Source organism: Ascaphus truei, chromosome 21, assembly GCF_040206685.1.
Source record: "Ascaphus truei isolate aAscTru1 chromosome 21, aAscTru1.hap1, whole genome shotgun sequence".
In the NCBI taxonomy this organism is placed as follows: Eukaryota; Metazoa; Chordata; class Amphibia; order Anura; family Ascaphidae; genus Ascaphus; species Ascaphus truei.
The window spans coordinates 31,057,136-31,083,899 of NC_134503.1; the positions used below are offsets into that span (position 1 = coordinate 31,057,136).

General features: G+C 47.3%; 1 protein-coding gene across 3 annotated transcripts in view; it reads right to left on the reverse strand.

Moving 5' to 3' along the window:
* Positions 1-26,764, reverse strand: part of CDK5RAP2 (CDK5 regulatory subunit associated protein 2) — a 197,756-nt gene that overhangs the window by 114,803 nt on the left and 56,189 nt on the right. For all 3 annotated transcript variants that reach the window (XM_075579451.1, XM_075579450.1, XM_075579452.1), the window contains 6 exons: positions 24,678-24,896; positions 23,639-23,806; positions 13,147-13,263; positions 10,424-10,597; positions 9,377-9,474; positions 86-207 (listed from right to left, as the gene is read on the reverse strand). In XM_075579451.1, coding sequence (XP_075435566.1) covers positions 86-207; positions 9,377-9,474; positions 10,424-10,597; positions 13,147-13,263; positions 23,639-23,806; positions 24,678-24,896 — 898 coding nt within the window. The remainder of the gene's footprint in view (positions 1-85; positions 208-9,376; positions 9,475-10,423; positions 10,598-13,146; positions 13,264-23,638; positions 23,807-24,677; positions 24,897-26,764) is intronic.

Consider the following 26,764-nt stretch of genomic DNA (forward strand, 5'->3'; position numbering starts at 1 on the left):
CGGAGTTGAGCCCCCCTGCACCACACAACCCATCTTCCCAATGTTGACCTTCTGTGGTTTTTGAAATATACCGAGATGAACGTACTTTCTCTACATCTTGCCGCCTTGATTTGTTCTTCTAATATCCTTCGCAGGTCTTGATTAGCTTGGATATCCGCTTTCAGCCGCTGGCGCAGCGCAGTGATTGTGTCGAGCTCTTTCTGCAGGCTAATGCAAAAGAAATGAGGTGTGGGTGTAAGAGAATCCCATTTAACATAATTAAGGAATTAAAGCTCAAATCCCAAGAACAGAGCAGCAATACCCCCTAGGAATTATTTCTTACATCTAATCAGAAGTAGTGAACCTGATGGTCATTTGCTCTGCAAGCTTCACGACGCCAAAGTAATTTGAAAATGTGTGTGTTTTGGGGGGAACTAAAAATGGCCACTGGGCACATCCCCTATAACCCCATTAAAATAGTTCACACAGCAAACATTTGGGCGTTTCATTAAAAATAAAGGATGCAGTTTACGCAGAAAGATTGTTCAGCGAGCGATTACATTATTGACAAATCTTTTATTCCCATCCCCAATGTGCCAACGAGATATATAGATATAGACGATATATATATATATAAATATTATATAAATATTATATATATATAAAAATATTATATATATATATATATATAAAAATATTATATATATATAAAAATATTATATATCTAAAAATATATTATATCTCTCTCATATATATATATATATATATATATATATATATATATATATATATATATATATATATATATATATATATTTCTATATATATATATCAAATGGAAAATTTCCTGTGTGTTCATTTGCATGTCTTAGACAGGTCTGCAACCCCGCCTTTCACCATTATCACACAGCACACAGCACTTCCACTGCAGCAAGGGATTCTGGGAAATGCTTTGCTGTGGAGGGTTTTTGTCACTTTTTTACCCACCATAACTTAACTAAGTATGGTAAACCCCATCCTCATTGCATAGCCAGTTAACCACACTGAAGGGTGGGTTTTCTGGCTATGCATCTTAACCCTGGCTGTGCTTAAAGCTGTGACCATGCAGCAAGCTTAAGCCTATAGGGAACCATGTTAAAAATGGTTTTGAAGCAAAAGGTGACACACTGTGTCCATTTGCATGTCATTTCCCAGAATCCCTTGCTGCAGTGGAAGTGCTGTGTGATAATGGTGAAAGGCAGGGTTGCAGACCTGCCTAAGGCCTGGGACCCGGTGCGCCCGGTGGCGCGGGCGGCCACACGCAAGTTCCCCACCAGCAGGGGAATCCTCCAGAGCCGGTCCCGGTCCCCCCTGGCTGCACAGCTCACTACACGCTGTGACGCGTCAGCCGCTACGGGATACAAGAGAATGGTTATCCCTAGCGTTGATGCGTCACGTGGTGTGGCTGTGAGCCAATGAGGAGGGGAGGCTTCGGGAGGAGGAGAGGCTTCGGGGAGCGGGGAGGAGTGTGGGGGGAAAGCAGCGTGAGTGCCTGTCTGTGTGTATGTGTGTCTGAGTGCCTATCTGTGTTTGTGTATGTGTGTGCCTGAGTGCGTGAGTGCCTGCCTCTTTGTGTGTGTGTGTATGTGTATGAGTGCCTGCGTGCGTGCGTGTGTGCGTGTGTGAGAGAGTGCCTGCGTGTGTGTGTATGTGTGTGTCTGTGTGTGTGTGCCTGAGTGTGTGTGTGTGCGTGTGTGTATGAGTGCCAGCCCGAGCCCGTGGAGGGAGGGAGGGAGGGGGGGAGAGGAGCGGGTCCCTCCGCTCAAGCCACGCCCCCCCTCCCGCTCAAACCTCCCACTCCCGCCCACCTCCCGCTCCGGCTCCTGCTCCCTACAGACCGCATATCGTGGTCTGTGTCTGTCAGCGCCCCGCCTGTCTGCAGTGCGGGCGCGCTGACGGAGGGAGCGGGGCCTTAGCCTAAGACATGCAAATGAGCATACAGGAATATTTACATTTGCTATATATATATATACAGGCATACCCCGCATTAACGTACGCAATGGGACCGGAGCATGTATGTAAAGCGAAAATGTACTTAAAGTGAAGCACTACCTTTTCCCCACTTATCGATGCATGTACTGTACTGCAATCGTCATATACGTGCATAACTGATGTAAATAACACATTTGTAACAGGCTCTATAGTCTCCCAGCTTGCGCACAGCTTCAGTAGAGGTAGGGAGCCGGTATTGCTGTTCAGGACGTGCTGACAGGCGCATGCGTGAGCTGCCGTTTGCCTATTGAGTGAGATGTACTTACTCGCGAGTGTACTTAAAGTGAGTGTCCTTAAACCGGGGTATGCCTGTATATATATATGTATATATTCTGAGACAAAAGGAAGAAGCCAGAAGATATTAAATCCCTCCCAAGTCTCATCAGCTCACCAAGTTTACAAGCGGATTTTAAATGACGATGTAAAAATATTTACAGGTGTCGGTATTGTGCAAAAAAAATAAAATCTCTTCGCCTCCCTATCCTGCGTAATCACAGATTCAACAAAATGGGTGAAACCCGCTCCGTCTCAGCTGGGCTGCGGGGAGATCTCAACTACTCCTTAGTCACATAGACATTTTGACATTGTTGATTACAGTCCTCATACCTAATTAGCACTTGTTTGGTTTTCACCACTTTCAAGATCTGCCAACAGAGGGCTAATTTCTGAGACTACTGCTACTGCTTTAAATCTGCACATTCATATTGGAAAAATGCTAGTAACTGAGAATTTTCTCTTTCCAGATTAAATCGAGACGGTTATACGGAGAGTAAACTTTATTGGAATAACCCAATACTTTATATATTATGGTTGTGAGCATTTAAAACCTGGGGTTAATTTAGAAATGTATACGTTAAAATGATCCTAACCTTTCGTGTGTGATCTTACTTTTGTATCCTGTAGTATATAGATAGGTATAGTTACAGAGGGATAACTTTTATAGATACATATTCAAACAGAATGACATCCCTCTGCTTTTGTATCCTATGGTGTATAGCTGGAGAGGACTACAGAACGATTATTATTATTATAGAAACTTAATCTCACATAGAATCCCATGCCCCAGCCTTTGTTCAGTCAAAATGTCACACAGCAATTACTCTGTATATTTCTAAAGGAACTGTATAAATATCTGGTTAACAATGTTCGTAATGTTCTGTGCTGGTAACATATATTTAATGTAGATCTTTATCTCAATGAAAAGTTAGTAGATATACTGTATTAAAAAAACAAAAAATAAATAAAAAAACAACATGTCACCGCCATTAGTACACTTTGTTCCTAGGAGGGACTGACCCCCTAAACAGGTCACTGCCACTAGTACACTTTGTTCCTAGGAGGGACAGACCCCCTAAACAGGTCACTGCCACTAGTACACTTTGTTCCTAGGAGGGACAGACCCCCTAAACAGGTCACTGCCACTAGTACACTTTGTTCCTAGGAGGGACTGACCCCCTAAACAGGTCACTGCCACTAGTACACTTTGCCCCTAGGAGGGATTGGCCCTTTAATATTGCAAAATGAGCCCAAAACCAAAATGAACATGGCTGCTTAGCACCTGGATGTGACATCCCCCTCTGAACTTAATCATCCTCCACAAAAGTGACATGAACAAGTGTATTACTTTGATTCCCTACTCCTTCACATCTTTGGTACCCGGTCCTTTGCCACACGAGATTGAAAATAGGTGACATTCCTTTGCTATGCAATGACAGTGACGGAATTGACCACATCGAGTGGTGAGGGTGTTTGCACCCGAGCGCTGAAAACATTCGAGTTGTGGTGCTAGTAATGTTGAAGCTACAAAAACAACAAAAACATTCCAAGTATATACCTATATCGTGTAAATTATAATATTAATGGTGATGTTAATTATATAACCTACGGGCTCACTCTGCTAGCCCAGACCCGAAGGAGCTATCGGCTACCATTGATTATCTAGCTGACTGCGACCTCCCCTCATTAACAGAGGAGGAACTCCTTCTCCTGAACGCCAAAATAACGGCGGAAGAACTAGAATGGGCCGTTAAGGCCTCCAAAATTTCTAAAGCACCGGGCCCTGATGGTTTCACAAATGCCTACTATAAGAAGTTTCTCCCCACTCTGTCCACCCACCTTTTACAATTGTTCAACTCATTCTTAGAAGGATGTCCTATCCCATCTTCAATGTCGTCCGCCAATTTGGCCATAATCCTTAAAGAAGGGAAGGACCCCACACAATGCGGTAGCTATAGACCAATCTCACTGTTGAACAATGATCTAAAACTATACAGTAAAATATTGGCGAACAGACTTAATCCAATTCTCCCGAGACTAGTACACATGGACCAGGTCGGGTTTGTCCTGGGCCGTCAGGCCTCAGACAATACCCGTAAAATCATTAACCTTGTTGACCAGGCCCACCTTACAGACTCACAAGCTATGTTACTAAGCTTAGACGCAGAGAAGGCATTTGACAGAATTGACTGGCTGTTCCTAGACCAAACATTAAAAAAATTCGGATTCAGGGACTCCTTTCTTACGGGTGTCCAGGCGCTCTACCAAACTCCATCAGCCTCAGTTAGACTATCGGGTGGAGGAGCGGAACAAATCCACATTCGAAATGGTACCCGACAGGGTTGCCCCCTCTCCCCTCTCCTTTTCGCTCTCACGATTGAACCACTGGCGGCCAAAATAAGACAAAACCCAAACATCCAGGGTATACCTATGGCCACGGAACAATACAAAATTTCCCTATTCGCTGACGATATTATCCTGACCTTGACCAGACCCCTAACTTCCCTCCCCAACCTCCAGATGGAACTGACGGAGTTTGGAAAGGTTTCAGGATATAAAATAAATAGCGACAAATCTGGGGCCCTAAATATTAATCTTCCCGACCCCACAATCAAACTCCTCAAGCTGAATTTCAACTACCGATGGTGCCCCTTATGCATTAAGTATCTGGGAATTAATGTATCTAGGCACTATCGGGACCTATATAGGGATAACTACCCGAAACTATGGGATCAGATCAAAAGGGATCTAGATCGGTGGGAAGGTTATCAGATCTCATGGATTGGGAGGATGATCTCTACCAAAATGAATATACTCCCAAGAATGTTGTACCTATTCCAGACGCTCCCAATCCAGGTCCCGGCCGCCGATCTAAAATATATACAGAATAGACTACTCCACTTCATTTGGCAGGGTAAGAGACCCAGGGTAGCCAGATCAGTCCTGATGACCACGAGATCCAGAGGAGGGATGGGGGTGCCTGACCTATATAAATATTATCTAGCCGCTCAGCTCAGGCAGGTAGTAATGTGGAACTCAGACCCGACCCGATGTTGCTGGGTGGGAATGGAAACTCGGTGTGCCAAACTGCCTTCTCTGCAAGCCTGCCTCTGGAGCCTGAACAGAGGTGATGGCCACTTACACAATCTTAAGCTACAGGCCTCACGATTCACGTGGGACACCTGGTCCAGATGCAAACTTAAATTTAACCTCACATCCATAAACTCACAACTCACCCCCTTCGTTAATAACCCTAAATTCCCTCCAGGATGCGGATCTAAGCTGTTCGCCCACTTTCACACACGGGGTATAGAGGCGATTGCCGACGTACTGAGCCTAGGGAAGCTCCTGAGCTACCAAGAACTGAGGAACAAATTTAAAATTACAAAATTGGACACCTTTAAATATCTACAAATTAGAAACTTTGTCAGAACTACTGTACGTGCCCTCATCCAGAATACCCCACTCTCACGACGTTTGAACTCTTGTGTGAGGACAAGTCTTACCAGAAGGGACTTATCTCTGATATATATAATATCCTAATGCGCTCAACGTCCCCTACACAGCACGACTATATGCTGCGATGGTCAGCTGACCTAAACGTTGATATAGAAAGAGAGACTTGGGAGGAAATCTGGCAGGCAGCCTCAGAAACTTCCCTTTGCACCACAATTAAGGAAAACATCTATAAGATCATGTTTGGCTGGTATCTTACCCCAGCACGATTAAACCAGATCTACCCTCTGGCATCAGACCAATGTTGGAGAGGCTGTGGTAATAGAGGGGACATGGCCCACATCTGGTGGACCTGTCCAGAAATTGTGAAATACTGGGCCAAGGTCCAAATTCTTATAAAAGAGGTCACAGGCCTAGAAATTCCTATTGAACCACTGACCTTCCTGTTGACTGCACCCATGCCGAATATAGTTCGGCCCACCAGGAAATTAATATCCTTCATTCTCACTGCGGCGCGATGCTGTATTGCGGCCTCCTGGAGGAAAACAGCTACGCCAGCGCTCAATACAATAAAGAAAAGGATTGGGGAAGTTATGACCATGGAAAGGCTCACAGCCAACATCAAACAAAGAACCCCGGCCTTTGAGGATATCTGGGAACCCTGGTTCCACTTTTCCAGAGCGCCCCGATCAACCCAGGGTGGTGGGAGACTAACTCCCCCCCCATAAGACAAAATCAGTACGAACCTCATCAACCACACTCTATCAGCCCTGTAGGACGACAATACCCTCCCCCCCCCATCCCCCCCACTTCTTCCTCCCACCCCCTCAACCACCCCTCCACCCTCCCTCCTTACCTTCTCTCTATGAAGGCTCCCCCCCCTTCTTTTTTTTTCATGGACAACTTAGGTTGCCCTTCTTTCCCCCCCTTTAAAAAAAATATATGTTTTGGAAAATGTTAGGCAACAAAATTTGTCAGAAATGTTGTACCCTCTAAAAATGCCTAATAAAAACATTGGGGAAAAAAAAAAAAAAAGTAGCAAAAAAAAAAAAAAAAAAAAAAAAAAAACAACATGTCACCGCCATTAGTACACTTTGTTCCTAGGAGGGACTGACCCCCTAAACAGGTCACTGCCACTAGTACACTTTGTTCCTAGGAGGGACAGACCCCCTAAACAGGTCACTGCCACTAGTACACTTTGTTCCTAGGAGGGACTGACCCCCTAAACAGGTCACTGCCACTAGTACACTTTGCCCCTATGAGGGATTGCCCCTTTAATATTGCAAAATGAGCCCAAAACCAAAATGAACATGGCTGCTTAGCACCTGGATGTGACATCCCCCTCTGAACTTAATCATCCTCCACAAAAGTGACATGAACAAGTGTATTACTTTGATTCCCTACTCCTTCACATCTTTGGTACCCGGTCCTTTGCCACACGAGATTGAAAATAGGTGACATTCCTTTGCTATGCAATGACAGTGACGGAATTGACCACATCGAGTGGTGAGGGTGTTTGCACCCGAGCGCTGAAAACATTCGAGTTGTGGTGCTAGTAATGTTGAAGCTACAAAAACAACAAAAACATTCCAAGTATATACCTATATCGTGTAAATTATAATATTAATGGTGATGTTAATTTCCCACATATTAGATATTTCAGTCCAAATGCTTAATAGAATTAGATCAAATGAATATAAATCTTTCATTCGATGTCACACTTACACAGTCCATATATATATATATCAATATGGTCCCCAGCTTTAAAGTCAGTCTGCGCTGCTCACAGTTTGTTCCCCCGTAGCGGAATCAGGGTGTCCTCCTGGAGCTATTCCGTATTCCCCGGACAAAGGGTTCTGTCCTTGCAAAGAACACTCGCCCAGGGGGGTGCAAAAAGACACAGAGTAAGGGCTCACTACTGCAGCCAATAGAAAGCCTCCATTTCGTCAGGAGAGAACATCCAGGCTTCCTATTGGTGGCCATGTTAGTATTTCTTCCCCATAGAAAATATATACACTGCGCACTTAGTAAAGACCAAAACTCCCCCCTTAGCGTGGGGGATAAAGCTGTCAATTATAGCAGGAGCTTCCAAAGTTACTCCCCACAATGCTTTGCATTCACAGCGGCAAGGCATTGTGGGTCGTGACTTTGGAAGCTCCCACAGCGACAGCTATACCCCCCCCACCCCCATGCTGCCTGCACAGTGAAGGGCAGTTTGGGGCCATAGTACAAGGTTTATTTGCATTCAGGTATGTTTCTTTGTAACTGTTTTTGCATCCTGTGGTTTCCCTGCTTGTGAGAGAGAAACTACAAACCCCTAGTGGACTGGATTTGTCCAAATTGGCAATTGATTGATTATTGGTAATAGAAAAGAGCATCCATCTCTGACAAGCAGAGCCAATATTCTCTAGCAGGGGATGCCCAGTGTAAAAAAAGTTAGTAATCGTTGCTTTAGGCTGCGCTTATAGTGCCGGCGACAGCGACGTCGCGTCAAAACAAATGTATTGCCACTGTCGCGTGCGCTTATAGTAAGTGCAACGCGACGGAGCGACGGCTTGGTTGCGATCGCGGGAAGTCATCTCAATTTGAATTTTCCAGCAACCGCAGCCTGACGTCGTCACCATAAGCATAGCCTAAGACTGCGTCCATGCTGCCGAAGACCGCGCGGAGGCGCGATCACAATGCCTTAAGGCAATGATCGCAAGCCATGGAGCGCGAGGAATCAGTTTAATCTGATTCCACGGCACGACGGCCAGGTCACGTGAGCGGTTCACCAAATGAGAACCAGCTCCGTGACATTACGGACACACCCCAGACACGCCCACCCCCATTGCATCTAGCATGGCCACAAAACGCTCCCGATAAACACGGGTCATGTCACGCGCGTGCACGGCTCCACGCGGTCTTCGGCAGCATGGACGCAGCCTTAAAGCAATAAAAGCATCTAAGAATTTTGTTTGTAAAGAACTGCTTCACACATCCAACTGTAAAAATAAAAACATGCCTTCCTGAATGTGGGGTGTGTGGGGGTTGTGGGTGTGCTGTAAATAAATGCACATATTTTGTAAGGCTAAACTAGCTAGTCGCTCATCACTGTGGCGTTTACCTATATCCAAGGTAATACAAGTTTATATTGTTTGTCACAGTCTCTGCCCCCAGAGTAAGCCATATTAAATGTCCATGGGGGGGAAAAGGCCATGTCCCAGAGATTGTGGGATTTTGTTGAGCAAACCGCACTCAAGATTGAAAGAATGGACCTTCCCATTTCTACTTGAGATGAAGATAAATCTCCAAACTACTCTGGGGCTCAGAAACGTCCCCAAAAGTTAGCTTCATCCTCAGTTACAGTACTTCCATAGAGATGTATAAGCTACATGAGATATACCAGGAAAATGTAGGATATCACAGAAAGAATCCCAGAGCCCATATCTAAAGGCTTACGTTTGTACCCCTTTTAAGTTTCAAAGGGAGTCACGACTTCAATATTTTGCGAGATGCTCTTAGTTAGGTCATTGGTTGGGGGCGATTGTTAACACTGTGCAGCACCTCAGCATGACACTGCAGGTCAGCAAGTAAGATGTCCGGCAGCTCTCCGGCCGTTTATTACAGCAATTTAATATACACACACACTTACCTTCCAGAATCTTTTACGGACTTGATTAGCTGAGAATACATTTCCTGTTCTGCTTTTAAAGTGCGTATTAGCTGTCTATATTCAGACTCCTTCTCTCCCTGTTTTAAACAAATAAAAAAAGAATGACAAATGATTGCTACAATTGTAGCAGCACAGGTACTAATAGCACAGAGAGAAACAACTTACACTGCACATTCAGAAGCTGTGCTGTGGCTGCACCACCCAATACTTAGTAACGTCAAATCTTTTCTATGGGAATACATTTGGGGTACGACGGAATATAACATTTTTTTAATTTTTGTAATGTTTTCCCAAGCAGTCACACAAGCTGCCAAGCAGTCACACAAGCTGCCAAGCAGTCACACAAGCTGCCAAGCAGTCACGCGAGCGTGCGCTCCCAAGCAGTCACGCAAGCGCGCGCTCCCAAGCAGCCATGTGACCGCTCTGTCACAGAGGACAGAAGGAGGGAAGAGAGGGGGGGGTGGGGAGAGTCATCCCCCTTCTGACCCCCATCAGTGCAGATAGCATTCAAGAGAACTGGAAGTTTTTACGGGCACTGAAAGGGTTAAAGCTCCCGCGTGCCGTATGCGGATGACGCTGCGGCTTCCTATTGGACAACGTGACACAGTGGCTTTAAACTTCTATATTGTCCCCCGTGGAGGGGCCAGTACCAAGAGCACCTATGGGGTTACGTATCCCGGGAAGCAGGGGGTCCCCATGGCGGAACTGCTTAGTTACACATACACATGTATTACCAAACACGAAAACCTTCTAATTCCAGTTATTATTCATTCTGGTGCTTGAGGCACAGGGCCCACCAAGTGACTTGCACCCACATCACACACAGGATTGAAACGTGGGTGCAACCGCTTCAAAAAGCAGCGATCTTATCGCTAAGCTAGATTTTCATTTCCTTGTGTTACGGCTGCAAACTGATTTATAATAAATTCATTGTTTTAATAAAACCGACCTCTTACTGAAAAAAAGAAGTTCAGTACAGTAGTGTTTGTTTTTAAGGAAATAAAGGTATATTAGTGTTCCACATACCTCCATCTCTCTGCTTTTCAGTAGCTGCTGCAGCTCAGTAATGATAAAATCTTTCTCCTTTATTGCATACGCATGCTTCTGTGCAAGATCCTCCTTACTTTGCTGAATCGTTTTGCATCTGTTGAGAAGTTGCTGCAGTTCTAGATCTTTTTCTTCAATCGCAAGGTTGAGTTTCTAGAAAGCACATATAATTGTGATTAATAAAGAGTTACAAAGCTTAAATAAATGTTTCATATATATGCTGCTAGACATAGCGCTGGGACTGTACAAAGTTTTGCACAATGATTTTTATAAGCCAGGGGTGGCCAATTCCAGTCTTCAAGGGTCACCAACCGGTCAGATTTTAAGGATATCCCTGCTTCAGCACAAGTGGCTCAGTTGTTGACCTGCCAACTCCAGTACGCCAACATAAATTATTATGTAACCTCCCTCTGGGTTACTAAAGGTATAGAAGGCAATGACCTTTAAGGTAATGTTGCAATTCAGTCAACTTCCATGTAAGCCCCACCCTTATTCTAGAAAGAATCCACCCTTGATCTGCCCAGTAACAGGGGTGGAGGAAAGTGATGAGGAGCCCAACCACTCCAAGGTAACCATAGTGACCTGTGAGGCCACGAAGTGGTATAAAGGTAGAGGTATAGGGGTTTAGGCCTCAGTCCCCAGAAGGATCCTAATTACACAAGGACAGAAGAGGCGGGGGGTCTAACTTGTGTTTATGTGAAACTTGTTTAAATGTAAGTGTGGTCATCATGTATTATTTTGTACTAGTTAGGGAAAGTGCCTCTTAGTCTTAGGGCCACAATAACGAGAGCCAGCCTTCTTTACTAGTGATATTGGGGACAGTGTATGAGGACCCACCAGCTGGGGCACCATGGGTAGTGACCCCCTAGTGACAGGTGCCACATTGGGTCTGCCGTTCAGAATTCCCACCCCAAGACACTGCAGGCCCATTAGTAGGAATTTGAGGGGGATCTGTGGATGGCGGGGAATGGGACCCCAGAAAGGAAGCAAACCCCCCCCCCCCCCCCCCCAAAAAAAAATAATTCCTCAAAGCTTGTACCAATCCTCTGGTGTTGAGGATAAAGGGAGATATGTTCCTGCCGCTAAGGAGGTCAACTGCAGAGATGACAAAGCCATGGGAAACCTCCCTGGAACAATGTATAGGGTCCAGGGAGGCATGTTGTGTATCATAACCGGTCCTGTTGTGAAAAACTGTCCTGTTATGAATAAACTTGTACTGTTTGTATAAAAATTCCTGGCACCCACTATTACTATTCTGAGATTACAACACCAGCCAGCCAAATTATGGCACCGAGAAGCTAAATAGAGTCTGTGGCACCACAGCTACACAACCTCACTGTAACACTACTTAGGAGCCGGGCAAGGAGGGGTTACATTTAAATTGACAAGAATTCTTCTCTGAGAGAAACAATATGGCCACTGAGGTCAGCCTGACACTGGCAGCCAATAGAAAGCAGTGACCTTGTCAGAGAACACAGCTGCTTCCAATTGGGTAACCGAGCTGCCATCTTTGTTTTTCCTTCAGAGAGCTTGGAAAGGTTTAAAAAAAACAAAAAAAAAATTCTTCCCAGTTAGGGGGGATGTTTGAGAGTTCGGTGGTTCAGCTCCAGTTAATACCGATATGTCATCTTGTGGAATACTAATAAGTTATGGCGAGTAAAAATCCTGCACCGCTCAACCATGATAAAGAACCGTTCTAAGCACATTCACAGGCCTCCGACAGGTCCCCAAACCTTCCTTACCCTATAATCATACAGCGCTTTGTCTGCAGCCAGGGATTTTGGATAATGACATGCAAACAAGCAATCCTAGTGCATGTAGAAGCTTAAAGGGATCCATATTTACGTAGAAAGAAGCTAAAAGTGAAGCAGTGGGAGTGCCCATGTATGTCATTACCCAGAATCCCTGGCTGTAGAGGAAGCATTGTATGCTGTGAGATTATGCGATAAGAGAGGTTTTGGGACCGGTCTCAGACATTAATGTACTAAGAAGTGTTCTTCACTGTAACTTGTAGAAAAAAATGTGTTTCCTTTCCAAGTGAACTCTAAATTCCTGCATATCAGCTACTTTTGTTTATCCGTTTGGCAAATTAGGGCAGCATAATTCCTTTGCAAAGAACAAGTCAAAAATAACTATTTACCTGAAGCTTTGAGAGCTCACATACAGGGGGTTAAAATCGGCAAAGTGCATTAGTGCCCATTGGGGTACTAATGAATAAACCCCATAGTCTGACCACAAAAAAGACATTAGATAAAAGACTGTAAAAACGCTCCAAAGCTTCTGTTTACCATGGAAATGTTAGGGGGCAATTACATATTGTGCAAAGTTTGGCAGTCAAAAATCCCCATTGGTGTCAGTTGTGATTGTCGGCTGAAAACGTCCTGAATGGCCACTTCGGACTATATAGAATGAGGCCCTTAAGCTATTAAACAGGTCCCTACCCTTAGCTCACTTTAGTCCTAGGAAAGACCGACCCATCAGGGTGCCTGAAATTTCCTAAGGAAGACAAATATATGGAGTTCTTTATTTGTGTGATCTATATACCAGATGGCAAAAATAAGTGTAAATGAGTAAACAGAATTGCTTTCCCTATGTCCGTTGAGAAAGAAAGTGCTAAATAACCAACGGCACATTTAATATTTAGCCAACTGTTCCTGGAAAGCGACTTGTTGAACATTGTGAGTTCGGCAGTTTGCACTTACATTAACCAGCTCCTCCGTGACATCAAGTTTGTTTTTCAGCTGTCCCATTTCTCGTTTGTAGTCCGTCGCGTCGGGCTGCTCACCTTTCTCTTCAATATTATGTTTCTCTTTGGACTCCTAAACAAGGTAGAAAACGGTTATGGCCAAGCAAAAATGCATTAACCCCTTCGCTCCTGGTGGGTGAATGTTTCCAGCCCTGAGAACAGTTTGTTCTGCTGTATAATGATCGGAAGATAGAGATGAAATAAAAATCGGATGTTTCCAGTGTCCTAAATGACATTGCAAATCCAAGATGACTGTCTGCATTGTTGCGCTCTCTCCCATGCATGTGCGCCCTGCAGGAGCTACTGTATGCAAAATGAAGGCAGTGATCATGGATGTGCGAGGTTATGTATGACACAGCGATTCAAGTCATCTCTGCTCTTCCGCAGCAGCGCAAACTGTTCTGAGAGCTGAAAACATAATTTAGCCATCAGCAGTGTTACAGGATCGCAGCATCCGATGCAGGTCACGCATGAGACGTGCCATGCCGAATCCGGATTCGAACCCCCCTGGCTGTGCTCAAGCAGGGGACTAGCGCACTTGATAGGAGTAGGATTGCAGATCACAGATCACAGACACGCTAGTAGCCGTAGAATCTCGGGACTGACCTGCATATCACTGTGTGAACTGGGGGCATTAAAAAGGTGCAATCCCATATAACCAGCCAAAAATCGACCTCATATACAATTTAACAATCTATTTGGATTCCTTAAACTAACATAACCGTGCGAAAAGCAAATATTTGGCTCATTTCTTACTCTGGAAACAGCCTCTGAATGGCCGAGTGTTTGCCAATCAAGTGTTTTCATTATACTTATCCCACCCTGTCTTTATCAGAGAGCCAATAAAGAGACGAGAGGGTCTTTGCCTGTGCAAACTCTTGTTGAACGCATAGTTACATCAGACAAAAGGGAGCAGCGCAAGGAAATCACACCCCTCCCAAGTCTCCGCTTACCTTGTTTACAGGTGGACTTTAAAAATGGTTACATACAGTACTTATAGGATTTGGGTACAAAAGGCATCAATCCCTGATACAACCAAAAATGTGTCCAAGCGCACCAATTGTGTAGTATATAAATGTGAGAAACAATGGTCATTCAAGAACTAAACACACACACACACACATATATATATATATACATATAAAAATATTAGTTGTGAGCACATTCACATTTCTTAGACAGGTCTGCAACCCTGCTTTTCACCATTATCACCTAGCATACAGTGCTCCCACTACAGCAAGGGATTTCAACCTCACACTGATGAGACTCACAAGGTCGAAACAGTCTGTGAGTGGGTTTATTGGCTTTGCTTCTCATCCCAGGCAATGCTTAAAAGCTGTGTTTAAAGCAGCATGCATTGGCTTAAGGGTTTCCATGTAATATGGTCTCGAGACAAAAGGTGGCACTGTGTGCTCATTTGCAAGTCATTTCCCAGAATCCCTTGCTGCAGTGGAAGCACTGTATGCTAGGTGATAATGGCGAAAAGCAGGGTTGCAGACCTGTCTAAGACATGTTTTTTTTTTTTTATAATAACCAAGAGTGACTCAATATTGAACAGCCACAAGTAAACAGTGCAATATAAAAGTATGTATGTGATGGTAATCCACTAACCACCACTAACACCACTGAACAATATTGAAAACCTTCCCTTAGGGAAAGAGGGTCTGCTGCTGTACCAGAGAAGCAGATGTCAGGACAACAACTAGATAAACAAAAAGAAAAGAAAGTGCAAGACCCTCATAGGTGTAGTATTTAAAATATAGTGTATTCATAAAAAGATTAGATATGCACGTACAAGAAAATAGATTCAAATAGGCACGTAGGTATAATAACCACTGTGAAGGAGACGGTCCCACATCTGCTGCACGGAATGCCCGGGAGCTAGGTGATCGTCCCCTCCGAAAGGCTCCGGTCCTACTGCAGGAGTATCACTGGTCTTCACTTCCACACCTCCGTTCCTCCAGGGTGATCAAGTCCAGATAGGGTTCACCTGCCGTAGAACAGTCTGCCCTGTGGTTCTGTAGATCGCCTCACTTGTAGCATGTACTCGCATATGTCTGCCTTCCGCCGCTTCAGGGCAGTGCTCCGCGTGGGGGAGGGAAATTCCTCTCGGTGGTTGGCTGAATTGCCCTGAATCGCCTGATACGTCACAGCCTACAGCTGATCACAGCCCCAGCCGCAGGAAAGCAAACAGCAGGGGTCTCTGTCTCGGTAATTAGAGACAACGTACCATAGATAAGACTTGAGGCTGTAATTCAATAGTCCAGGAAAAGCTCAACTAAGCAAGAGTTCCTAGTGATATGTATCACGGTACTCAAACAAACTCCAACACGTTTCGTGAACCTTTTTGAATCTATTTTCTTGTACGTGCATATCTCACCTTTTAATGAATACACAATATTTTAAATACTACACTATGAGGGTCTTGCGCTTTCTTTTCTTTTTATCAATCCCTGATGTAACCCCTTAAACAGGTTACTGGCATTAGTACACTTCACTATGGTCTTAAGAAGCATCCGATAATAAGAATCCGACTACAGAGAAGGGCATAGCCAGCCCTGCCTGCTCCTCAGCCCCCAACATAAAAGCAGTGACGACCGTACTAGGATAATGACAAGAAGTGACCACTGGAAAATTGTAATGAATTCTAAATGCTCTTCTTGGTTAGGTTAGCCTTATAACTAGCCTACAACATGCAGTATAAGTGGTTTGCTTTATATTTTGTTGTATGTACGGTGTGTTGAATCGGAGCTGGTTTTCTAGATTCTGTTATTTTCTATTATTTCCTGGAGAACGTGTGCCTCATATATACAGAGACAGCCCTTAGGAGCAAAGCATCGGTCTAACAGGATTTTCTGTGTGCAATCAGGAAGGCTTTATGGATTCTACTGTAGCTTCAATTCCCACTGCAGGCAACAATGTCACCTTATCTGTTCATCCTATATAGCTTGAATCAGACATAAGAAAAGTCTGCCGCCCATAAGGAAACTGAAGCATGTTCTACGGAGACTATTCATCTGTGTAAGGCCTCGTCCAGGGTAAAAGCGAGCACGCTTGTGCGCCGTGACGTCAGGCGCTCATGTTACACGGGCGATTCCTGGTCAGCTAGTTACACGCATAGGGGGGAATGCCCGTGACGTCACGTGAGCGGTTCATCCTCATTGGCTGAACCGCGCACGTGACCGGGGCAACTGCGACAAATACAAAAAATATCGTCGCTGCAAGCATCGCGCCTCCCCACGCTCACGCGCAGTATGGACGGGGAGATTGAGTTTCATTGTTTTGATCTCGAGCGAGCTCACTTTCATCCTGGATGAGGCCAAACACGTCACTTCCTGTATTGCTCTTCAAGCAAGAACTGCTTCATTGTATGATGGTAGATAAAGCTTAAAGTGTCAGTCACTTGTAGGACCAAAGTGTACTTTGTTGTTTTTTTTTTTTTTTAAATATATATCTTTTTCTTGAGGACAAGATATACATGGAACACATGAGATATACGTAACCAGCACAGTCTATTACAAACAATCACACTAATGCAGATATTTAGACAGTTCCTTTACAAAAATATACAGAGTCATTGCTGTGTGCCATTTTAAAGTTATTAAATTATATTTTCTTATTCCTCTATTTTCTATTGAACTATACGTTTAACAAAAGAGGGAGGTTAAAGGGATAGAAGGGAACAAACACCAAAAAAAGCCGCTATACAACAAAATAAGAAAACCAAACATGTGGTTTAAAATAATTAAAATAATTGAGAATAATAAGGGATACATACAAAATGTTACTATAAAGTTTCCTGATTCTTACATTAGTCTCCAGTCCTTTTAGCATAACCAGAATGCGGGGTGATCAAAGGAACTGAGCAGATGCAAACACTCTGATTGAACAAAGGCAGGGGGGATGGGATTCTTTGTGAGAATAAGTTCTTATAATAATAATCCTTCTATAGTTATATCCAGTTATATACCACAGGATACAAATGCAGAGGGATGTAATTCTGTATGAGAATATCTATCTATCTATATCTATATCTATTTTTGAAAACGTTGTATATTTGCTGTGCTTATGGGCAATCTGATTGGTCAGTTGGTCTGTCACTCACCCTCTGGCCAAGCAGATTGGTCCGTGGCCCGGCCCCGCCCCCGCACGCCTCTCATTGGCCGGTGTGTCTCGCCCTCCCCCCCCTGTGTCCCGTGCAGCCATACCGTCCTGACCTGCCTCACCTCCACCCGCCAAACTCCAAACACCAGCCGGCTACCGCCTCTCCCCCACCCGCTGTCCGACATCACTCAGCCCTATCCCCCCCTGCACAAACCCCGCAGCCTCCCGCCTCTCCCCCACCCGCCGCCCGAAATCACTCAGCCCCACCCCCCCTGCACAAACCCCACAGCCTCCCGTGTCTCTCCCGCCCGCCATCACTAAGCCCCCCCCCTGCACAAACCCCACAGCCTCCCGTGTCTCTCCCGCCCGCCATCACTCAGCCTCCCCCCCCCCCGCACAAACCCAGCATGGAGGGCTCAACAAGTCACCTCCACCGGTGCTTCTCCCCTCCTCACCACCCTCGCGGACCACCTACTGTGCCAGCCCCCGCATACCCCCCTCCTGCAGCACTGCCACCCCCCGCGCCCATCCCCACCACTGTCCCACAACCCCCCGGGACCTTACCCCCCCCCCAGGACCGTAACCGTACCCACCCCAGTACCGCCGGCGACCCCCCCCCAATCACCGCCGCACGTCCGCCAGCAACCGCACTTCCGCCGGCCCACCTGCGTCGCCGCCCATCCCGCCAGCTACCCACCCCCCACGGTACCGCGCCTGGCACAACCCACAGTCCCGCCGGGAACACCGCCATCGCCCACACCCGTGGGGCACCTCACTCTCTCCTCACTCGCCCCTGACTGACTCTTCTCAACAAGTAACTAATCGGTTGAGCTGCCTACACCCCCCCAACCCACCACCTGCCAACCCCCCCCCCCACCACCACCACCTGCCAAACCCACCACCACCACCTGCCAAACCCACCACCACCACCTGAACCCCCCACCACCACCACCTGAACCCCCCCCCACCACCACCACCTGCCAACCGCCCCCAAACCCCCCCCACCACCTGCCAACCCCCCCTCCCCCCAACCACCACCTGCAAAACACACCACATGCCAAACCCCCCCACCACCGCCACCTGCCAAACCCCCCCCACAACCGCCACCTGCCAAACCCCCCACCAACACCTGAAACTCCCCACCACCACCACCTGAACCCCCCCACCACCACCACCTGCCAAAGCCCCCACCAACACCTGAAACCCCCCCCACCACCACCTGAACCCCCCCCACCACCACCTGCCAACCCCCCCCACCACCACCACCTGCCAACCCCCTGCCAACCCCCCCCAACCACCACCTGCAAAACACCACATGCCAAACCTCCCCTACCCCCCTGCCAAACACCCCCCCCACCACCACCTGCCAATCCCCCGCCCCCCCCCTCACCACCACCTGCCAAACCCCCTCCACCAACACCACCTGCCAAAACCCCCCACCACCACCTGCCAGTCCCCCCCCCTCACCACCACCTGCCAATCCCCCGCCCCCCTCACCATCACCTGCCAACCCCCCACCACCACCACCTGCCAGTCCCCCACCCCCCCCTCACCACCACCTGCCAAACCCCCCCCCCCCACCACCTGCCAAACCCCTCCCACCACCACCTGCCAAACCCCCCCTACCAGCACCTGCCAAACCCCCCCCATCACCACCTGCCAACCCCCCCACCACCTGCCAACCCCCACCCACCACCTGCCAACCCCCACCCACCACCTGCCAAACCCACACCCCCCCCTACCACCACCTGCCAACCCCCACCCATCACCTGCCAAACCCACACCCACCACCTGCCAAACCCACCCCCCTACCACCACCTGTCAACACCCCACCTGCCAACCTCCCCCCCACCTGCCAAACCGCCCCCCCACCACCTGCCAACCCCCCCCCACCTGCCAAACCGCCCCCCCACCACCTTTCGCCCCCCCCCACCACCTGCCAAACCGCCCCCCACACCACCTGCCAACCCCCCACCTGCCAAACCACCCCCCACCTGCCAACCCCCCGCACCTGCCAAACCGCCACCCACCACCACCTGCCAAACCCCCACCACCACCTGCCAAACCCACACACCCCCACCACCACCTGCCAAACCCCCGCACACCCGCCACCACCCGAAACCCCCCCACCACCACCCGAAACCCCAGCCCCTGCCGAACACCCCCCTCAACCACACACCCCCAACCACCTGCCGAACACCCCCCCATCCACCTGCCGAACACCCCCCCAACCACCTGCCGAACACCCCCCCCCAACCACCTGCCGAACACCCCCCCCTCAACCACCTGCCGAACACCCCCCCCAACCACCTGCCGAACACCCCCCCAACCACCTGCCGAACACCCCCCAACCACCTGCCGAACACCCCCCCCACACACAGTCAGAAACGAACACAGAGTCAGTAAAAGTCACCGTCACCCACCCAGTCATCCATTCACGCAGTCACCTGTCTTTTGTTAAAAATATACAGCTTGCATTGAAATGTTTTTTTTCTGTACGACAATAAGAAAACAGATCAGTTCACGTTGCGCGTTAAAAAAATATTCGTGGTTGGTGCGCTATGGCTGGGGGGGGCGCTATGGGTTGGGGTGGCACCCTGCTCCTTTCATTTGTCCTGGGCCCCATTATTTCGGTTGGCGATCCTGCTCCCGCCCGCCACCGCAGCGGACAGTCCACCCCATAGTAAGTCAGCTGCCGCCACCCACCCCCCTCACACACCGCACCCAAAGTCATCCGCCGCAGAGATACCCACCCGGCTGCACCACCCCGTCACTAACCCCCCCACCAGCACCTGCAGTGCGCCGCCGCACAACCCAAGCGAGCCCCCCCAGCGAGCCGCCACCGGACAGCTCTGAAGGGGAGTGGGGGGGGGGGCAAATCACAACCCTCCCACCCCCCCACTGAACCGCTGAGCTCCGAAGGGGGGGGGGATTACAACCCTACCGCACCCGCCCCCCCCCCCCCAGGGACCCGCATAGCTGAGAAGGGGGGAAATCACAACACCCCCCCCCCTGTGACCCGCCACTGCCGAGCTCAGAAGGGGGGGTGGGGTGGAGATGTGAAATGGTGGGGAAATCAGACATGTGAATGCGGGGGGGGGGGGGGGACGACACCGGAGCAGTGAAGGGGGGTGAGCGGAGAGCGAGGGGGAGCGGGAAAAGTATATCCCGGGCACCGCCGGTTATATCGGCTAGTGTTTCTATAAAAGTTATCCCTCTGTAATTATACCCAGCCACACACCACAGGATACAAAAGGAAGTTTATGTATAAGAAAAGTTAGGATCAATTTAATTTACACATTTCTAAATTACCCCAGGATTTAAATGCTCACAACAATAATATATAGTATGAGTTTATGCAAATCCAGTTTGCAATCCCCCCTCTCCGTATACCAGGCTCTGTTTAATCAGGAAAGAGAACATTTATCAGTACTAGCTACTGTATGAATAGAATTGTTCTGTTCCAAGCTCACTGCAATTTCCAGGTAATTTAAAATAATACCAAATACAGAAGAATTTCAGATGCATCTGATCTCAGACACGCTATTGGGGTTCCTCAGAATCTAAAAAAAGGTTTAAAAAACACTGGCGTAGAGGCAGCCAGCTTAACTCAATCCCATATACCAGGCATGGGGAAGCTTCTTATTTGCTGAAGTGTTTATTTGGCACAACATAAAAATAAAATGGGGTAAATAAACTGAGGAAACACTGTGGGTTGGGAACAATGGAGAAGAAAGGGAGCCAATATGGCAACAGGGCTAATGCTAGGTACTAGGGATAGCTAAATTACATCCCCTTTACCAGAGGAGATAAGTGAGGCGAATGATCAAGATGGCTGCTGGCTGGAAGAGGATATGACCGGACATGCAGGGAATATGGCAGGTAAAGACCAAAAGCCAGGGGTCCTGGATCCTACCAATCAGCTAGTGGGAGAGTTGCTAGGCAACAGGCTGAGAAACAAACATGGGACTTACAATGTTACAACATTACACTGAGGGGTGATAGCAGCCTCAGAGCAGGGGAAATACCTTACAGGTTCCAGAACAATAACTGAGCAGGTTTAAAGTAATGGACAATAGTCATAGAAAGGAGGCCTATGTTGGCAAAATCTTGGAAGTGATGAAACCCAGACAAGTGTTAATTAATGTGAGCACTACAATCAGCAATGTCAAAAGGTTATGTGACTGAGGAGTAGTTGAGATCTCCCCGCAGTCCAGCAGAGACAGGGATTGTTTCCTCTTTGTAGAATCTTTGATTACGCAGGATAGGGAGGTGAGGAGCGTGTAGGACAGATGTGCAGGGTCTGGTATTTGCTTCCCGGGTGCGTCATTGAGCAAGATCATGGGGCAGGGCACATTTAAGATGTATGTCGGCACAGGGGCCAAGACGGCACTCTGGCTATTCATCATAGGTACAGCATCTAGTGACTTCCCCGGCGCATTAACAAGCTTAAAATCACAGAGCTGGGCGCATTCAGGGCAGTCGTCGGCTCAGAGACCTCATACTAAGAGTGCGTCCCAGCCGGAGGCAGATACAGATTTGGCCCTGAAGTTGGAAGGGGGTCCTGCCAGAGAGCAGTCAGACTTGGCCCCCGAGGTTGGGAGAGAGTCCCAGCAGGGGGCAGATTCAGGCTCAGCCCTTGAGGTTGGGAGAGTCCCAGCAGGTGGCAGATTCAGACTTGGCCCCTGAGGTTGGGGAGTGCTGGACGGGGGCAGATTCAGACTTTCTGGCTCTGGTGATACCCCAGCCCATTTCCACATACAAAAGTCAAATATTCTGTTCATCACTGATTCGTATCTCTCCAAGCACTCTTCCGTTTACTCACATTATGCTAATGATTGTCTCTCACTGCACTCAAGTCTTATCCAGAAACATGTTTGCAACAAGGACAGTCGCAGTATCATTACGGAGCACAGAGCTTAGAAAAGTAACTTTAAAAAAAAATGTGTGTATTCCCAACATAAGAAAAGTGAATAGAAATAAAAGCCAGTGGTGGGTGTTACAATATGCTAAGATTAAGCAGACCGAGACCCTATTTCAAATACCGGTATATAGGGAAGTATCCGGAAATCAGTCTGTGATGTGATCACAGCACTCCCCCTTCAGGCTGATGCAGACATTGCAGTCTGAAAACAACCCACCACAAAAGAAACAAAAAGGCAAGCAGCCTTTTTATAAATATTACACCCGATTCCAGGGAGGGATTCAAGAGAACCCTTAGCTTGGCCTACAATCCACAGCAGGTAAGACTAGCTCAGTTGGTAAAAGGAGGATGTCTGTGGATTAAGAACAGTCGGGTACAGAGCTCTGATGGTAAGCAGCCATCTTGAAGGCACGCCTCCTGGAAGTCGGCAGTGACATGTTTAAGGGGTCAGTCCATCTTAGGGGCAAAGTGTACTAATGGCAGTGACATGGTTAAGGGGTCAGTCCATCCTAGGGGCAAAGTGTACTAATGGCAGTGACATGGTTAAGGGGTCAGTCCATCCTAGGGGCAAAGTGTACTAATGGCAGTGACATGGTTAAGGGATCAGCCCCTCCTAGGAGCAAAGTGTACTAATGGCAGTGACATGGTTAAGGGCCAGTCCATCCTAGGGGCAGTGTACTAATGGCAGTGACATGGTTAAGGGATCAGCCGCTCCTAGGGGCAAAGTGTACTAATGGCAGTGACATGGTTATGGGATCAGCCCCTCCTAGGGGCAAAGTGTACTAATGGCAGTGACATGGTTAAGGGGTCAGTCCATCCTAGGGGCAGTGTACTAATGGCAGTGACATGGTTAAGGGATCAGCCGCTCCTAGGGGCAAAGTGTACTAATAGCAGTGACATGGTTAAGGGATCAGCCCCTCCTAGGGGCAAAGTGTACTAATGGCAGTGACATGTTTAAGCGGTCACATCTGGGTGATCAATCTTTGTTACCCAAACCTGACACCTACAAACCTTTTTAAATAATAATAAGTTTGTTTGTAAACATGATGAGCTGAGCCTCAGGAGGGGGGTGATTTCCTCGGGCTGCAACCTTTTCTCTGATGTCACGGTGCGCTCAACAAAAGTTTGCACAGGCAAAGTCCCTCCCACTCCCCCTACTTATCTGTGTCTCTCTGATAAGGACAGGGTGGGATAAGGGTAAACAACACACTTAAATGACAAAACACACCCCCATTCAGAAGTCGCTAAGAAATGCCATGTGTAATTAATTTGCATAGAAATAAAAGCAGTCAGATCTTTGCTTTGAGTACGGATTGATACGTTTGTTAATTTCTTTACTAAAGGATTTTTGACAGGCTACGTAGGATTGCACCTATAACTTCTGTGCCTCCTTTATTTTGTACTTTGAAAGTGACAGTACCTGAAACTCTTTAACCTGATTGAGCTCGGCGGTCACATGTTTAATAGCGAGTTCTTGGCTTTGAAACCTCTGATTGTGTTCATTTAAAATAACGCTGTAGTGAAGCTGGAGGGTGTTTTCTTTTTCAAGCGTTTCGCTGTGTAATTTCTCCAACTGGTTCCTAAGATCCTACATAAAAAAACATTACATTATCAGAGAGGCAAACACTAACATACAGTTATACCATAGCATACCCATCCGTAGTTTGTCTTGCTTGGGTAATTGTACAACTGCAAATCGTGCAATGTACAAATCGCCAACTGCAACATGCGGCAGGAATTCAGGGCAGTACCTCAAGGAGCTTAGAAAAGAGAGAGTGTCTCTTTTCTTTGGGGCCTCTGAATAGGGAAGTACTGGTCCATACTTAAGCCACTGAACACACCACATCCATTAGTGCTCTTAAAAGGTCAGTCCCTCCTAAGACCAAAGTGTACAAATGGTAGTGACATGTTTAAGGGGTCTAATTTCCTCTGGCTGATCCCTTTTGTCTGAGGTCAGTGTGTGTTCAATAACAGTTTGCACAGGCAAAGCCCGCTCTCTCCCGCCCTCCTGTGGTCTCTATTGGATCACTGATAAGGACAGGTGGGCTAAGGATATAGAAAACACCCCATTAACAAATACTCTCTCTCCCCCCCCCCCCCCCCATATTCAGAGTCCCCCTAGAAAATAAAAAACAGCCAAACCATTGCTATGAAGCTTTAGCGATGCCAATAAGACTCCAATTTGTTACAAACTGTTATTTTCTGGTCTGGTTCGTGGCCACGAACATGTAATAATGCAAGCCTACATACTATTACACCCCTGTGCTGCCAGAGGGGCCTGCTATACACTGCAACACAACCACCAAAAAAACTGGCCTTTGTGCAGCTGTTATAAACGGAGACGTTACAGTGACCCACAACTCCTCTGCCTATTCCCCGGAGAATATGAGGGGGTGTTCGTGTTCTGCAAATGTCTATATTAATTAGCCCTCGTTTCAATAGGTAAGCCTGGCACTTACATTAATAGTCCTGTCGCTCTGGCTTTTCTGTTGCTGTGCCTCATTGAGGTCGCCTGCTAATTGTTCTCGCTCTTGCTGCAAGTCCTTAAGCTCCTGGTCTTTGTCCTTTAGTGTCGCTAACAGCTTTCTGTTCGCACTTTCCTTTTCCATGGTGCTCGCCTGCTGCTTTGTTAAGAGGTTTTCTTTTTCCATTAAAATAGCCTGATAGTCTTCGACACCCTGACAATGCAAACATAGAGATTTTTCAGCAGATTGCGTTGAGCTGAATCTGTTAATTTGTTCCCATTCAGTAACGGGAAAACGTCAGAGGAAGTATTTTACAGAACTGTTCACTTTGAAAAACTGATATGAACCCCTGAAAAGCAATATCAATCTGGTTCTGAGGAACAGTGTTTGTGGAGACAAAGCTCACGCGGAATTGGAAGAGTTCAGTTGAGATTATGTGACGGTAACACTACGAAAAATGGGAAAATATAGTCGCCAATTCCTTAAGTGTCTCACTGACACTAAACACCAGCAAAAGAAGAAAAAAAAGTGTGTTTGTGTGTGTTTCAGACAGTTCTGCAATCTTGTCTTTCCCATTATCTCTTGGCAAACAGTGTTTCCACTACAGCCGGGGATTCTGGGTAATTACATGAACATGAACAGTGTGTCACACTTTGCTTATTACCCACTGTAACATGGGACCCCTACAAGCTTGTGCCTGCCGTATTACACAGCTTTTCAGCACAGTCTGGGTTAAAGAAGTGCAGAGCCAGTAACCCTACTCACAGGCAGAGGTTATGTGAGGCTCACAGGGCCGGCTTAATGGCGGTTCCATCAGTGCTTTTCCCCACAACATTCCAACCAATTGCTGGGGCAGACCGCAGGGCCTCTGTAACTGCCTCTTACCTTCTCTCCGGCTTCTCCTGCATTCTGATAGTGACGTCACGTTGCCATGACAACTAAAAACGCCACGACGTTGCAGAGATGAGGAGCAGGAAGAGATGCCAGACAGAAGGTAAGAGTGTGAGTGTGTGTGTATACCATCACATTTTTTTTTTTCTAACGTAGATCTGTAGATGGTCATTATACAGCCTCTCTCTCACCTCTTTTATAAAGTGAAGATTCCTCATTTGAAAAGTCTCCACTCATAATGCACACTTTCCGTAATCTATATTACGTTGATGTCTCTTTTCTGCCCAGGGGGTCGTGATCCTAGCATATTAGTGTTAAATGGCACTCAGGTTAAATCTTGTACAAAATATCTGAAATTAAAAGCCCTGCCCTAAAACCAGGAATACACATCTGTAGGCTCTTAGCAAGAACATATTGATCCCTACAAACACAGCCCCCCTGAGAGATACTCTCACCTCTATACCAGGGGTGGCCAACGCCAGTCCTCAAGGGTCATCAACCGGTCAGGTTTTAAGGATATCCCATCATTGACTGAGCCACTGATTAAGCTATTTGTGCTAAAGCAGGGGTGCGCAGACATTTCCCTGTGCGCACCCCTGCCTGCTCTCATCGGTGCCGGCGTCAAATGAAGCGCGGGTCATGTGACATCACGTTGAGATGGTAATGTGACATTACGTTGAGATGGTAATGTGACGTCACGTGACCCTGCAGCGTCATTTGACGCTACGTTACCATGACGCATCGCTGGAAGGGAAGTGTGTTATAGAGGCCTCACCCCTGTGCTAAAGCACAGATATCTTTAAAACTTGGCCTGGTGGCCATTTAGGACTGGAGTTGGCCACAGACATGGGTACTGGCCATTCGCTACCATTTCTGGCATTTACAAAATTGGTCATGTTAACACTTTTGCTGCCAGAAGACAGGTGGCAGTCTTTCGGGATCGCGACCACATGATCGCTTGGGGAAGCAATAGGGGCAGATTGCAGATCCTTACTGGTCCAGTCGATTCCTTGAAGAGCGGCCTTCCTCCTGCAGCGTTGCGGCGCTACAGGAGGAGGACTGCTCTAGAGAAGGCGAGACACGCACCAGACCCCCTCCCTTACCTTGGGGTGAGGAGCCAGTCCAGGGACTCTGCAGCTCCCTCCTCCGCTCGGGCGGAAGTTGGATCCCGGCACCGACAGAACAAAGGT